Source organism: Mobula birostris, chromosome 3 (assembly GCF_030028105.1).
Source record: "Mobula birostris isolate sMobBir1 chromosome 3, sMobBir1.hap1, whole genome shotgun sequence".
NCBI lineage: Eukaryota > Metazoa > Chordata > Chondrichthyes > Myliobatiformes > Myliobatidae > Mobula > Mobula birostris.
In genome coordinates this window covers 53,195,860-53,212,526 of record NC_092372.1, presented here as the reverse complement: position 1 = coordinate 53,212,526, position 16,667 = coordinate 53,195,860, and the positions used below count along the sequence as shown (strand labels likewise).

Sequence of the window (16,667 nt, the reverse complement as noted above, 5' to 3'; positions counted from 1 at the left end):
TCTCAGCTGAACAGAGGAGCATTTTTAGTAATAGACTAAGACAACTGTGGTGCTCCAAAGAACACAATATGAGGTAATTCTTACCCTTGGCCATTTTGAGTGAACCTATAGCTGGGGAAGTGATGATCCCCTCCTGTTAGGCTGTTCGTGGTAACTTATTTTTTATTCTTTCTTACTTCTCTTCTCAAATTTGTATACCCATGTACTTGTGATGCCACTGTAACCCTGTAATTTCCTTTGGCATCAATGAAGTATCTATCTATTTTGTGGATGTCTGTGAAGAGTAAGGATGTCAGGTCGCATACTGTATACATTCTCTGATATTAAATGGAGCCACTGAACCGACAAAATGACAGTAAATTTCAAATTTGCGTATCATTGTTGAAAAAACAAATTGTTTTTCAGAGCTTACTTCAAAGATCAAAGTACATTTATTGTTCAAGTATGTATAGACAGTACAACTCTGAGGTTCGTCCTCCTACAGGCAGCCACGAAACAAAGAAACACCATGGAACCCGTTCAAGAAAACATCAAACACCCAATGCGCGAAAAAAGAACAAATTGTTCAAACGGCAAAAAGCAAGCGAACAACACATAGAATATTAAATATCAAACGTGGAGTCCAGGAATATTCAGCTCAGTGCAACACAACGCCACTAGTCCGCTGCCGCCCGCAGGGCCATTCTCCGCCAAAGTGCCCCAGATTGCATCGATTTCCCTGATCAAACCACTCAAAAACATCAAAACCAGAATCCAGAAATAGGTGCAACATGAACCTTAAAGTCCCCCAAACCTCACCAAACTATCTCAGAGACAGCAAAGCACCAGATCACTCAACTGACCCAAAAACACATCGAAGTATAAAACACAGGTTCCCATCACACACAGCTTAGTAGCAGAATCACATTTGAAAGAATAAAAGAAGTAGTTTCATGAATTGTTTGCAGGATGTTGCCATTGGTTGTGTTGTTCACTGGTGCTATCTTGAAGTTTTGACTGAAATGTTACATTTTAAGAAACGTTTTTACATGCATAAACTATGAAAGTTTTAGCGTACTTATCATGACCACAAAAGTTAATTCCTGATAACAGAAACTTCTTGAATCAGATTTTAGTGAAATAATTTGATTAGCTTAATTTAAGATGGAATGCTGAAAGCTGCGACCTTAATAAAGAAGGAAAAATAACACTTGGGTGGGTTAATCAGAGTAACCTCTGTGGTACAATTGAATTGTTCCATCCATCAGATAAGTTATGCAAACACATTTGGAGTGTGTTAACTAAAGAATTTGTATAAAAGCAGCACCAAACCTGTCAAAGTTTTCTCTGCCATCAGTCCGTCTCTGAATGACAGTCCAGCCTCCTCCTTCTGTCATGTCACAGTACACGAGAAAACTTGAAGGCGCAGACAACGGCTGAATTCTGTAAAATCCACTGTTCCTTTTTCTACTGTTGTAGGCCTCTGCACAATCTTCATCAAAAATAGAATTTGAGATTTTTTTATTAGTGCCATTCTGAAGAGGACAGTTGGTTGTACATAGATAAGTGCAATGGTAGGGAAAAGGGGAGAATATAGAAAAAAAACAGAAAAATAAAGGAGAAATGGATTTGTAGGCAAGAGAAAGGAAGAGGAGCAAGCAAAAGAGGTGTTTGAACTGGAGCTGGCTCAGAGGCCTGACTCACTGTACACAACCTATAGCCACCTGCACTTACTTGGGGTCAGATTGAGAGGGCTGAATATGCAATCCCTTCGCCCTTGGGAGCAAAGCCCTTTGAGACCACAGGGCTGAACTGTTAAGCTTCTGCTGCCAGAGTATCATGCTAGTCATTGACAAGAGGCAGGCAAGTCAAAACTAGGGTACTTTTTCACAGTTTGTTAAAGGTTTCAGAAACATTTACTATCTGTTAACATCTCTAAATTACTGAAAAATTACAAATTTAAATATAAAAATAACAATTATTAAAAATATTTGTAAACACTAAATAATCATTTAAAATTCTAATATAAAATGACACATGACAGGACTAGTTTTTCCACCATTAATGGAGCTACATCTAATGATTAGGACTGATTAACTCACCTAACTACCTCACTTGGAGGAGGGATAATGTACACACAGAACATGGAGATACAGCACAGGGGAGGGCATTCAACATTCAGACTGAGTTTGTGCCATTCTGAAAGGGATATCAAAATAGTCTGTTTCACTGCCTCCCCCCCCCCCCCCCCCCAGAGTCCATCAATCAAACTAGGGGCATACAGTAGTCGAAGGGTCTCGGCCCAAAACGTCGACTGTACCTCTTCCTAGAGATGCTGCCTGGCCTGCTGCGTTCACCAGCAACTTTGATGTGTGTTGCTGCTTGGATGCTCTCTCGAAATTAGGTGGAATTACAGACTGATTGTCGGTAAAGCCACACTCAAGTCTTTGTTTCATCTTAAATACATGCAGAACTAAAGAATAGGTAGAGTGCAACAGCAAAACAATACATGATGAATTGTGGGGTGCTTAAGGCAGATAGATGATGCATAAACTATAAGACGGGAAATAGATGAGTTCCAGGGAATTGTAAACTTAGTCAGCTTAATATTGATGAGAAGAAAATTAATGAAATCCCTTATTAAGGAGCGAGTATACGATTATTTAGAAAATAAAATATACTAATAAATAGTCATCACAGGTTTCAGGGAGAATAGTCATCACAGATTTCAGGGAGAATAGACAATGGAAATGTGTGAAATGTTATTTATCTTGATTTTAAACTTTTTGATAATTTAAAAAGCAAGGAATAACACCAGAGAACATGGAGTCAGGGAACAAAGAGCAGAATTGGATTGCTAGCTAACTTCAGGACAGAAAGCAGACTCCGGTGATAAAGGGTAGAATGTGCAGTGTTAGAACATGGGCTGTGGAAAGTCCAGCAAAAACCAGTGCTGAAATGACTGCTGTTTACATTTACATTAATGATTTACATCCTCAATTCAAAAACAGAATTTTCAAAATTACAGATGACACCAAATCAGAATTAATAATCAATATCAAGTATGATGGTAGTAAATAATAAGAGGACATAAATAAATGCTGAATGGGCAAGTAATTGACAAATTAGATTCAACATAGATAAAAGTGAGTTGCACATCTTGCTAGGAGGAACAAAGTGTCATTTATTAATTTCAAGATGCAGGTCTAGGTGGGGCAGATGAACAAAGAGACCACAGCCTGCAAATACACCATATGTTAAAAATTGCACCACTAGTTAGTAAAGCCAAAACAAGAGCAAATCAAGCATTATGGTTTATTTCTAGAATAAAAGAATGGAGAAAAGAAAGAACTTACGCTAAACCTGTGTTGAAGTCTTGGTGAGACCACAGTTGGGATACGGGGAGCCAAGCTGTCTGTTGCCACATTATAAAAGGTGAGGGCACTTAAGAGAAGAGTAAGGAAAGGTTGAACAGATTGGGTCACTCCGTCTTGGGGAAAGGAGGTTGAGAAGTTACTGAATCGAGGTCTTTAAAATTATGAAAGGTTTTTAAAGAGTGGCTTCAAAGGTTAAGTTTCCACTTGAGGGAAAGAGCATAGTACTCATGCATTAAAGGGGAGACTGGACAAGAACATAAAGGAAAGGGGGGGGTTAAAGGTTATGTCGATAGATTTAGTTGACAAAGTTGGGAGGACGTTTGAGTGGTATTTAAATGCTGGTATGGACCAGATGGGCTGAATGGTTTCTTTGTTTGCTGTATGCTAGCTATGCCTCTGCTGTCACTTTGCTTTGCAGTGCATCTAGGTTTATAGATACTTAAGCAATTCTATTTAATGTAGCCTGAAGAATGACTGGAGCTCTGCATCCATGAACAGGCAGCAATAGAATGGGATGTTTTAGGGCACAAAACTAAGTCCTGTTGAATGGACTGATACACCTTTCACAACAGTTGGTATTTAATCTTATACCACCTTTGGGATTATTCTAATTACAGTTCAAGATCATTAAAGTTGGCCTGTTTGTCTCTTACTATGGTTTCTGGAGGAAACTTTGTTAGCACGATTTGGGTGGCATTGCAGGTAACATAGTGATTTGCATTAAGAAGTTACAGGTGAATCTATTCCTTCAGCTAATATGCATGTGTAAATTAGTTATCAGAAGGCTGGGTTGACATGTTACAACTGACAAAATGGATTTTGCCTAAATGAATGGCAATATCATGAATATCTGCTTCAAAATGTAATGTTCAATGGAATGCTTTCCAAGTAGATTGCTGGTTCTGTTATGCAGGTCACAATGAATTGGCAAAGTTTGATTTGAAACATTCTCTTCATTCCTTTCATGTCTGGTGGGCTTTCCACGTTTCTTATGTTTTCCTTGTTTATTTTTGAAATATGCCATCTTTATATGATACCCATTTTGCCACTTCTATATTTTGATCTCACTAACTTATAATGTAATTTTGTGCTCACATAAAATAGCTTTTAATAAGTCAAGTGTAACCTGCAAAGTATTTTCTTCCTTCCAGTTCATTCAGCGATTCATCATTTTCTGAAGCGTCAATGCTTTGCGAGTTTTCCCTCTCTCTCAAGATGCGCTCAATCTGAAGTTGTTGCTGTTTAATCCGAAGTTCCAGAGCTTTCACCTGAGCCCGCAGCCTTATTTGTTCCTGAAGGCAATCAACAGGTTCCTTCAAAATTAAAAAATGACAACATTATGAATGCATAGCTAATGCAGGGGACCCAGTTTGGGACAGTAAATATGAAAGACAGCCTAGACTGCTTAAGTCAAAACATGAAGAGATATTCATCAGTTTTTTTTTTAAGCATGAATAGCACATTCTGGAGTGTTTCCCTCAGGAAATAGAAACATAGAAAACCTACAGCACAATATAGGCCCTTCAGCCCACAAAGCTGTGCTGAACATGTCCTTACCTGAGAAATTACCTAGGGTTACCCATAGCCCTCTATTTTTCTGAGCTCCATATATCTGTCCAGGAGTCTCTTAAAAGACCTGATCATATCCACCTCCACCACTGTTGCCAGCAGCCCATTCCACGCATTCACCACTCTCTGCGTAAAAAAACTTACCCCTGATATCTCCTCTCTACCTACTCCCAAGCACTTTAAAACTGTGCCCTCTCATGCTAGCCATTTCAGCCCTGGGAAAATCCTCTGATTATCCACATGATCAATGTCTCTCATCATCTTATACACCTCTATCAGGTCACCTCTCATTCTCCATCGCTTAAAGGAAAAAAGGCCAAGTTCACTCAACTTATTCTCATAAGGCATGCTCCCCAATCCAGGCAGCATCCTATAGTGAGGCGACCAGAATTGAGCACAGTACTCCAAGTGGGGTCTGATCAGGGTCCTATATAGCTGCAACATTACCTCTCGGCTCCTAAACTCAATCCCACGATTGATGAAGGCCAATGAACCGTATTTTTTCTTAACCACAGAGTCAACTTGCACAGCAACATTGAGTGTCCCATGGACTCGGACCCCAGGATCCCTCTGATCCTCCACACTGTCAAGAGTCTTACAATTAATACTATATTCTGTCATCATATTTGACCTACCAAAATGAACCACCTCAAACTTATCTGGGTTGAACTCCATCTGCCACTTCTCAGCCCAGTTTTACATCTTATCAATGTTCCGCTGTAACCTCTGACAGCCCTCCACTCTATCCACAACATCTCCAACCTTTGGGTCATCAGCAAACTTACTAACCCATCCCTCTACTTCTTCATCCAAGTCATTTATAAAAATCACAGAGTAGAGGTCCCAGAACAGATCCCTGAGGCACACCACTGGTGACTGACCTCCATGTAGAATGTGACCCGTCTACAACCACTCTTTGCCTTTTGTGGGCAAGCCAGATCTGGATTCACAAAGCAATTTCCCCTTGGATCCCATGCCTCCTTACTTTCATGGGGTACCTTGTCAAATTCTTTGCTGAAATCTATATACACTACATCTTCTGCTCTACCTTCATCAATGTGTTTAGTCACATCCTCAAAAAAATCAATCAGGCTCGTAAGGCATGACCTGCCTTTCACAAAGCCATTCTGACTATTCCTAATCATACTATGCCTCTCCAAATGTTCATAAATCTTGCCTCTCAAGATCTTCTCCATCAACTTACCAACCACTGAAGTAAGACTCACTGGTCTATAATTTCCTGGGCTATCCCTACTCTCTTTCTTGAATAATTGAACAACATCTGCAACCCTCCAATCCTCTAGAACCTCTCCCATCCCCAATGATGATGCAAAGATCATTATCAGAGGCTCAGCAAGCTCCTCCCTCACCCCTCATAGTAGCCTGGGGCACATCTCGTCCAGTTCTGGTGACTTAAGTGTTGAGAAAATGCTGAGAACACAGCAGGTTAGGCAGAAAAATAAACAGATAATGTTTCAGATTCAGCAAAGTTCATCAGACCCCGAAAGGAGAGGAAAGTCAGCTAGTTTTCAATAGCAGAGACCGTGGGACAGGGTGGATCACTTTTTCTTATTCTAATCAGATAGTCTGCCCTGCTGGGCATGTCCCCTTTTCTCACTAGTAACAACACATTACTCAGACAAAGATCCATATTATGCTTGTAGCTGCTCCATTTGGACTCGCCCCTGTGAGAATGCTGTTCTTGGACTACAGTTCATCATTTAACACCATAATTCCTTCCAGACTTGACAAGAAGCTCAGAGACCTCAGCCTTCACCCTGCCTTGTGCAGCTGGATCCTGGACTTCATGTCAGATGGCCAGCAGGCGGTAAGAGTAGGATCCCTCACCTCCAACCCTCTGACCGTCAATACAGGAGCGCCTCAGGGCTGTGTATTAAGCACTCTCCTTTACTCTCTGTGTACCCATGACTGTGTCGCCACCCTTAGCTCCAATCTGCTAATTAAATTTGCAGATGATATTACATTGATTGGCCCTATCTCAAATAATAATGAGGCAGCCTACAGAGAAGTCATCACCCTGACACAGTGGTATCAAGAAAACAACCTCCCCCTCAATGTCGCAAAAACAAAGGAGCTGGTTGTGGACTACAAGAGGAATGGAGACAGGCTAACCCCTATAGACACCAATGGATCTGGGGTTGAGAAGGTGAACAGCTTCAAGTTCCTTGGTATACACATCACTGAGGATCTCATGTGGTCTGTACGTACCGGCTGTGTAGTGAAAAAAAGCCATCAGCTCCTCTTTCACCTCAGACGGTTGAAGAAGTTTGGCATGAGTCCTCAAATCCTCAGGACTTTCTACAGGGACACAATTGAGAGCATCCTGACTGGCTGCATCACTGCCTGGTATGGGAACTGTACCTTCTTTAATCATAGGATTCTGCAGAGAGTGGTGCGGACAGCCCAGCACATCTGTAGTTGTGAACTTCCCATGATTCAGGATATATACAGCGACAGGTGTGTAAAAAGGGCCAGAAGGATCATTGGGGACCGGAGTCACCCCAACCACCCCAACCACAAACTGTTCCAGCTGCTACCATCCGGGAAACGGTAGCATTAAAGTCAGGACCAACAGGCTCCAGGACAGCTTCTTCCAGCAGACCATCAGACTGATTAATTCACACTGATACAATTGTATTTCTAAGCTATATTGACTGTTCTGTTGTATCTCTTACTGTACATACTATTTATTACAAATTACTATAATTTGCACAGATGGAGACATAACAAAGATTTTTACTCCTCACGTATTGGAAGGATGTAAGAAATAAAGTCAATTCAATTCAATTCGATCAGAGGTATTCCCTAGTTCAATTCATGCCTCCCTTGCTTACTCAGCTGCTAAAAATGAACATGATTTTCTCTCTTCCCCAGTTCTAACAAAGGATCCTGGTAAAAAATCATCAGTCATTTCCACTTTCAGAGATGTCACCTGACTGCTGAATGTTTCCAACAATTTTAGTTTTTCTTTCAGATTTCCAGTCATTGCTCTTCTAAGCATTTATGAAAATGTTGTCATTGTTGTTGAACCAGATCCCTTACACATATTTTCTCATGTTGACAATCAACGAGTATTTAAAATCAAACATATGAATTTGCAATTATTATTAAATATTCTTGCAATTATTATTGCAAATGTATAACTTCTTGACAAACTGCCATGAAAAATTGGAAAATACAGGATTTCTGTTCCAGATGCCTAGATCGAGGCACTCATTTCTATATGGTAAATATGCAAGGCACTCAATTCCTAATATATCAAAGTAATTTGTTGAAGCACAAATGAAGTATTGTACCTGCAAAGGAATCAATATTATTGATAGTCTTGTCATTGTTTCATTATAATGAAAAATGTCAATAAGTTGATACACTTCAAGGTCAATTTTTAAAATTAATTTTTATGCTCACCTGTCAATTGGATTGATTATTTCAAGTTCTGGTAACCTTCATTTGTTAATGCAAACAGCTTTGTACTTTTAAGATTAGTCTCTATCAACTTCTGGGAAACTAAATGGTGCTAAATCACAAAATAGTCAGAAGAGTAAAATAAACAGCATTTGTATTTTTTTGGAATGTGTACTGCAAAATATGATTACCTAACATGCCAAGAAAAATCCCATAAATTGCAATGAATTAATCTCATTGTCCTCAGTCTGGAATTAACTAATGCATATTCAATACAGCAATGATCATCTAACAGAATTCTGACTCTTGAATTAATTAAAATATTAGTTTCTCAAGAGTTAATGCAAAATTTAAACAAATAACTTGATTATTATATTCTAGTTTGTCTTGTGGCATTTAATATTCCTTGAATTTGTTTATTTCTTATGGGCTCCATTGTAACTGCAATAGGGGAACTGCTGTTGCTTTGTTTAGGGAGGCATTTTAATCCAGATGAACAGAATTTCCCCCGTGTTACTTTTTAAACCTCAGAGGAAGATTTATCAGGGAAGAGAGAACATAGAACATAGAACAGTACAGCATAGCTCACCCAACCTCTCCTTATAAAACATGCTGTCTATTCAGGCAGCATCTGGCAAGTACCCTTTGTGCCCTCTCTAAAGCTTCCACATTGTTTCTATCATGAGGCAACCAGAACTGAACACAATATTCTAAGTGTAGTCTAACCAGGGTTTTACGAAGCTGCCACATTATCTTGCAGCTCTTGAACTCAACCCCCCCCCCAACTAATGAATGACAACACACCATATGGCTTCTTAACCACCCTATCAACTTGCGTGATAACTTGCAGAGATCTATGGATGTGGACACCAAGCTCACTCCGTTCCTCCACACTGCTAATCCTGCTATTAACCCATAACTCTGCCTTCAAGTTTGACCTTCCAAAGTGCACCAGTTAACACGTTTCTGGATTGAACTTCACTTCGCAGCCTATCTCTGTTTTCTATCAAAGTCCATTGTTACCTGCAAGAACTTTCTATACTAAACACAACTCCACCAGCCTTTGTGTCATTTGCAGACTTACTAACCCAAACTTCCACTTTCTCATTCAAGTCACTTATAAAAAATACAAAGAACTGGTGTCGATGAACAGATGTCTGTGGAATGCCGTTGATCATCAACCTCCAGGCAGAATATGCTTCATCTACTACCACCCTTTGTCTTCTGTGCCCAAGCCAATTATGAATCCAACACTCACAACACACTGGAGGAACTCAGCAGGTCGGGCAGCATCTGTGGAAAAGATTGGTTGACGTTTCGGGCCGGAATCCTTCCTCAGGACGGACGACGGGTTCCAGCCCGAAACATTGACCGATCGTTTCCACGGATGCTGCCCGACCTGCTGAGTTCCTCCAGCGTATTGTGAGTGTTGCTTTGACCCCAGCATCTGCAGATTATTTTGTGTTTACAATTATGATTCCACGCAGCCAAATTTCCCTGGATCCCATACCTACTGATGTTCCGTATAAAACTATTATGGGGAACCTGGTTAAACATTCTATTAAAATCCATATACACCACACTCACTGCTCCACCTTCATCGATTTGTTTTGTGACTTCTTCTGATCAGGCTCATGAGGGGCGATGTACCCATTACAAAACCATGCTAACTATCCCTAATCAGACCATGCTTCTCCAAATGCTTTTAAATCCTGTCTCTAAGAATCCTCCCCAATAGTTTACCCACTGGGAATGAAAGACTCACTGGTCTATAATTCCCAGGATTATGCTTCTTGAACAAAGGAATAACATTTGCCACCCTCACAATTTTCTGATACTACTCTTGCGGCCAATGAGGATGCAAAGATTATCGCCAGAGATGCAACAATCTCTCCACTTGCTTCCCATAGTAACCTGGGGTATATTCTTTCCAGCCCCGGAGACTTATCTACCCTAATGTTTTTCAAAAGTTCCAGTGCATCCGCTCTTTAATGTCAACATGTTCCAGCATATCAGTCTGTTTTACACAATCCTCATTCGTCAAGGTCCCTCTTACTGGTGAAAATTCAAGCAAAGTATTCATAAGAACCTCCTCTACCTTCTCTGACTCTTAGCACATATTTCCTATTTTATCCCTTATTGGTCCTACCCTCACTCTAGTCATTCTCCTATTCTTCATGTACATGTAGAACACCTTAGGAGTTTCCTTATTCTGACTTGCCAAAGCCTTCTCATGTCCCCTTTTAGCTCTTCTATGAAGGTATCCTTAAGCGCCTTCCTGGCTTCCTTGTAATGCTGTAAAGACCTGTCTGATCCTTTCTTCTTAAACCTTAAGTAAGCTTCTTTTTTCCTCTTCACTAGGTATTCCTCATCTCTTGTCAATTATGGTTTTTTCCACCCTATCATCCTTTCCCTGCCTCAGTGGGACAAACCTTTCCAAACCCCCAAGCAAGTGCTCCGGAAACAACCTCTATATTTCCATTGTTTATTTCCCTGAACACCTCTTTTTCCAATTTATTAGCCCAAGTTCCTGCCTAATAGCAGCATAATTCTCCCTCCCCCAGTTCCAATACCATCTTATCCTATCCCTGCCCAAGGCTATGGTAAAGGTCAGGGAGATATGGTCACGTCTCTGAAATTCTTACCCACCAAGAGATCTGTCACCTGACCAGGTTCATTGCCTGGTATTGGATCCAGTATGTCCTCGGCTTGTCTACATATTGTATCAGGAATCCATCTTAGAGACAGATAACAAATTCTCCCCCATCTAAACCCCTTGCACCAAGGAGGTGCCAATCAATATTAGAATTGTAGTCACTCATGATAACAACACTGTAATTTTTGCATCCTTCCAAAATCTGCCTCCTGACCTGTTCTTCAGTGTCTCAGTTGCTATTGGGCCCTATAGAATACCCCCATTAGAGTAATTGCTCCCTTGCTATTTCTGACTTCCACCTACACTGAATCAATCAGACAATATCTCCCTAATATCTTCTGTTTCTGCAGCTATGATACTATCCCTGATTAGCAATGCTGCTCTTTCATCTCTTTGACCCCTCTTCCCACTCCTTTTGAAAATCTAGCAGCTATTCCTGCTCTTGTGACAGCCAAGTCTTTGTAATAGCCACAAGGTCAAAGTTCCATGTACTGATCCATGCTCTTGGCTCATCACCCTTGTTCTTGATTTTTTTTGCATTAAAATAGACAGATTTCAACCCATCCAACCGATTGCAATTATGCCCTATCCACTGCCTATGTTTTCCTCACAGTCTCTACACACGCTGCGTCTACCTGTATACTAACTACTGCATTCTTTGAGCAATCTTTCTGCTTCCCATCCACCAGCCAAACTCACTCAAACCCTCCCTAACGGCTACAGCAAACCTGCACACAAGGATATCGGTTCCCCTTGAGCTTGGGTGTAACCCATCCTTTTTTTTAAACAGGTCATACCTTTCCCAGAAGGTATCACAATTATCCACAAATCTGAAACCCTGCCCCCTGCAGCAACTCTTCAGTCACACATTCAACTAACAAATCCGTTTATTCTTACCCTCAAAGGCGCCTGGTGCAGGCAGCAATCCAGAGATTACTACCCTTGAGTCCTGCTTTTCTGCTTGCTGCATAGCTCCTATATTCTCTCTTCAGGACCTCTTTTCCTGCCTATGTCATTGGTATCAATATGTACCATGGCTCTCACCCTCTCCCTTAAGAACATTGTGGACCCAATCTGAGATATTCCTGACCCTGATAGCTGGGAGGCAACATACCATCTGGGTGTCCCTTTTATGTCCATAGAATCTCCCGTCTGTTCCCCTAACCATCGAACTATCATCACCACTCTCCTCTTCTTCTCCCTCCCTCACTTTCCTTACAGCCACACAACCAGACAGTGCTGGGGACCTGGTCTCTGCAGCTTTCCCCTGGAAGGTTGTCTCCCTGAACGGTATCCAAAGTGCCTGCCTATTCCCTTTACTTCTCCTGACAGTGATCCATCTACCTGCCTCCTGCAACTTCAGTGTGACGGCCTCCCTGTAGCTCCTATCTATCATCTTTTTATTCTCCCAAATGATCCGAAGGCCATCCAGCTCCAATTCAATTTCCCTAACACCCAGCTGCATTCAAATGCACTTCTCACAGGTATAGTTATATGGGAGACAGAGGTCTTCCAGATCTCATAAATCTTGCATGAGAAGCACACCACAGACCCGGGATCCATTCTTGCTACTTTAGCTAGCCACTAAGAAAGAAAGAGATTTTTGACAAGAACTTTGTCCTAGCTGCTGTCTCTTATCACTGAAGCCTCTTGAGCCAAAGTGCAAGTTTCCCACTCTAACTCTATCCCACTCCAACAATGGGCACCAACTTACACCTAACTTCTTTTTTATTGGCCCTTACCAAATCCTTAATAACCCAAACAATCTCAAGCTCCCAGTTCTGACAGGCCCCACTCGCTTTAAATCTGCCGCATACTCTCCACAAGTAATTGTCCAACAAGTAACTGTTCCAAGATTTTGTAATAAGTGAGAAATCTGATCTAATTTATAGTCAATATTACATAACTGCTATTATTCAGGTAGATGGAGCTTGTCAGTCTGGGAAGGCAGTCCGTCTAAGGGAGGGAAAACTCTGATTTCAAACCTCCACTGCCTTGCGGCCATACCCACTCATGGGAAAGGCTTCGGGAGTAAACCCCGAGGACAAATCCGGAGCTGGAGTCCCTAAGGCAGTCTGACGTTGTCTTCAACCTCGTTCCGGCAACTCCTGCGACGACACTGGTGCCAAGCTGTATCAGCCCTTGCCCTTCCCTTGGACAACATCGGTGTTGTGGAGAAGGGAGACTTGCAGTATTGACAACTGCTGGTCTTCCATACAACCTTGCCCAGGAAACTTCCAGGTGCAGGTCCATGGTCTCGCGAGACTAACGGATGCCACTTATTTTTGTTAGCCACAGCACTATGTTGAAGACAACATTTACTGCCCATCTCCAATGGCAGAGTGCAGTCAAGAGTCAACCACATTGACTTGGGCTACCAACTGTTCCACGCAGAATTTCCAAAGAGCTGCAGTGCCACCTACTAGGGCTTCCAGCCAGACCCCCCCCCCCCCCAACACACTGAAATATCAATCAGGCTGGAGGTCAGATGCAGGCACAGCAAAGACATTTATAATCAGCTGAATAAGCTTTCTGACAGCACAGGCTATGGGAAGGCCACCAGGGCAGTGCCAATGCGGGGACCTAGCCTCAGCCACCAGCGGCCAGGTTGCCACTTGCACACGACTATGCCTCGCAGGAAGGGTGCAGCCGCAACCCAGGCCAGAGCTGGGAGCACTGCAGCCACAGAGGGAAGTACACCTGAAGACTTTCTTCAAGAAGCAAGCTCAAGGGATCCAGCATGTCTGTGTCACTGGTGTGTCCAGAGCCACAAGCAAGACTGAGCCGTAAACATGTTTTCTAGGAAGATGCTGACAAACCAGATGAAGTTTTAAAACAACCCAGCCATTTCACGGACACCAGGACGGCTAAGTATTCACTTATCTAGATTTCAATTTCCCAGATGCCCTATTAAGATTTGAATCCATGTTTCCCTCTTACTCCTCCGCACTTCACCATCACAGTGCCTGCAGCAAATTGGTCTTTTTGCCCAACATTTTAAGACAATAATAATGCAGATCCGATTGGTCTCCGCACTTTTGACAAAGTCGCTTCTCAGGAACCTGGACTATCAGAGTGAATCTTTCCTTGCAGATGGAGTGGAGGATTTAGACAGTGCAGAAAGAGCAGTGGAAGGCAGAGTTTGGAAGTGGAATGTGAGTGCCTGATTTCAGCAGCACAATAGAAAACATCTGGCACAGCACAGATTTCTCTACACACCCAGTCCCTTGTTGTAAGAGCGACATCCCACCGTCACTTTATACTCAGTTTTCCAATCGTTTTGACAAATTTTTTAAAACATTTGCTCGCTGTCTCTTCTGGTTTTCAGATTACAACTTTCGTGTTTGGGGCTTTTTCGACGAAAGTTAGTAAATCGCAATGATCGCGCCGCTTTTTTTAAAAATATCGCAGTGAACTGACTCACCGAGCGGCTGCAGCTCAGCATCGAGATGCATACGAGCAGCGAACGCAGTGAAACGAAAGGCCGCCGCATTTTTCAATTCCTGCTCGTGGACACAAAATGAGAGAAAAATAATAAAATATCCTTTCTTGCCTGCTAGAGAAGACTAAGATTCTCGATCTATAACATGAAAATAACCCCAAACGATACGAGCAGCTAAAGAGAAGAACTTACCTTTTTACTTCCTTTTTGAGAACTGAAGTAGCAAACTGTGACTCCAAGTGGCTAACGAGTATCTTGCGAATCAGAAGATTTCAGTTGTTTTCAGAGTTGGAGATTTTTATCTCGGGTGAGTCGGTGATCAGGAATGTTTCCAATGAGATGGTTTCCAAGAGGAAAAAACACACCAGTCAGCAGAGTAGGGAAACTGCAGTGGCCCCAAGAAAAGACAAAAGACGGAAAATAATAACTTCGCTTGTTACGCGGGAAGGCAGCCACAGTTGGTTTAACACTTTGTACATACTGGACTCATTTAAAAGCGAATTATTGATTGATTGTATGAAAACAATAGCGTCGGTAGATGCTGGAAGCTGGAACAAAAATAAAGAACTCAGGAGGTCAAGCAGCATCTATGGAGGCAAAAGGTGTAAATTAACGTCTCGGGTCAAAACTGCATCGGGACTGAGAAGAAGAAATATTACTAGTACTGGGGAGAGGCGGGACAAAGCGCGGTGGATATAGGTGCAACCGGATTGGGGAGGGGGTGAGTGGGTGGGGGTGGACTGATTGAACCGGGGGGGGGGGCAAAGAGGGGAGACGGGATAGGTGTGAGCACCTTATCCAGGAATGAAAAGCAGAAGACCTACAGAGAGAACAGTGTGAGAGAGTGAGATTCTCTGAAGTTTTGTGGTAAAGAAGAGGAAAACTTCTTCAAAGTGGACATGCCTTGAAGACAATTTTCAGTAGGAGGACAAGAGAGACTGTAGGCGTTGGAACCCACACACCCGGTGTTATCCTCTCTGTCCACCTAGATTTGTTCACTTCCCTCATCTTCTTTCCCTCCCCATCACCCATCTGACCACCATTTTACACCTCCGAAAATGGACTGACCTATCCCCTAACAGCCTCTGCCCCTCCTCTCCCCTTTACTACTGTATATACTGGAAAGACTTGCTGTTCCCGATGCAGGCCCGAGACCCAAAATGTCAGCTTACACCTTTTTCACCACAGATGAAGCTTGACCTGCTGAGTTCTTCCAACATTATAATTTTTGTTCAGGATTGATAGTGTCTATTGTTCAGAGTTCTAAATGGGTTTACTTTAGGACATTGGAAGTAAAGCTACAGCCCAATCAATAAATTACAAACAAAATTGAAAAAGTAAAATTGCAGGTGAGTGGTAACAAGTAAATATAAGAATTTGGGACAAAATAATTTTTTTTTGTCTCAGTAAGGAATAGGGTTTCATTTCAATTTTCTGCTAATAAATCAGGCCAGGCAATTCTGCTCTGCCGAAGTAGATATGATATTAAGCAGATATGCCCATAATTTAGGATATGTTCAGAGCACTTGCAGGATGTTGAACAGCAGGTCTCAGGCTCCCATGCTTGGAACTACTTCTAAGTACTGTACATGTGAAATTTTAGGCTGTGTCTTACACCTTCATCTGAAGCATGTTCAGACATCATTTTGCAAAAGGACTTTTAATGTATGAATGGCAAATCAAGTGCTTCTCTGCCTGTGAATGCAGTAACACAGATCAAATAATAAACCATAATAACACAGGCTACCATCCAAACAATTCATTGAAGGCTTACCTACAGCAAACTCAGTTTATAATTGCTGGTTTCTGCTATACACAGAAAGATCATAAATGCTAGTGTGGAGATTGTGGTTTGTAGGCATTTCAATTTTTTTTGCTCTGTGTCCAAGGTGACCCACATTCACGTTCCCACTGAAAAGTCTTTTCTGTAACTGAGAAAGGGTAAAATTCTAAAAGTTATCATAACTACATTGCGGTAAATTGAGTAAACATATTTATAGGGCAATATGGTTTCAACTGAGTTGTGAAGAAGAAAGATAAAAAAAAACAATATTTTACCTAATATGTTGAGATGAAAATGTGATGTAGCCTCTGAGGAGCGTAAACATTTATGTGGATCTATTGGCCCCAATATCCGATTTTATGCTGCAACATTTTTCAAAATTCCAATGAAATTAAAACTTCACTTTTAAATTTGCATGTAAATATTTAACTCTGT

At 41.6% G+C, this 16,667-nt stretch overlaps 1 protein-coding gene across 1 annotated transcript in view; it reads right to left on the bottom strand.

Moving 5' to 3' along the window:
• fgl1 (fibrinogen-like 1) overlaps positions 1-16,380 on the bottom strand; it is a 39,681-nt gene extending 23,301 nt beyond the window's left edge. The window contains exons 1-5 of the mRNA XM_072252636.1: positions 16,224-16,380; positions 14,642-14,834; positions 14,432-14,510; positions 4,483-4,669; positions 1,312-1,471 (exon numbers count right to left, since the gene is read on the bottom strand). Of these exons, the coding sequence (XP_072108737.1) occupies positions 1,312-1,471; positions 4,483-4,669; positions 14,432-14,500 (416 nt within the window). The 5' untranslated portion in view covers positions 14,501-14,510; positions 14,642-14,834; positions 16,224-16,380. The remainder of the gene's footprint in view (positions 1-1,311; positions 1,472-4,482; positions 4,670-14,431; positions 14,511-14,641; positions 14,835-16,223) is intronic.
• Between the last annotated feature and the right edge of the window lie 287 nt (positions 16,381-16,667).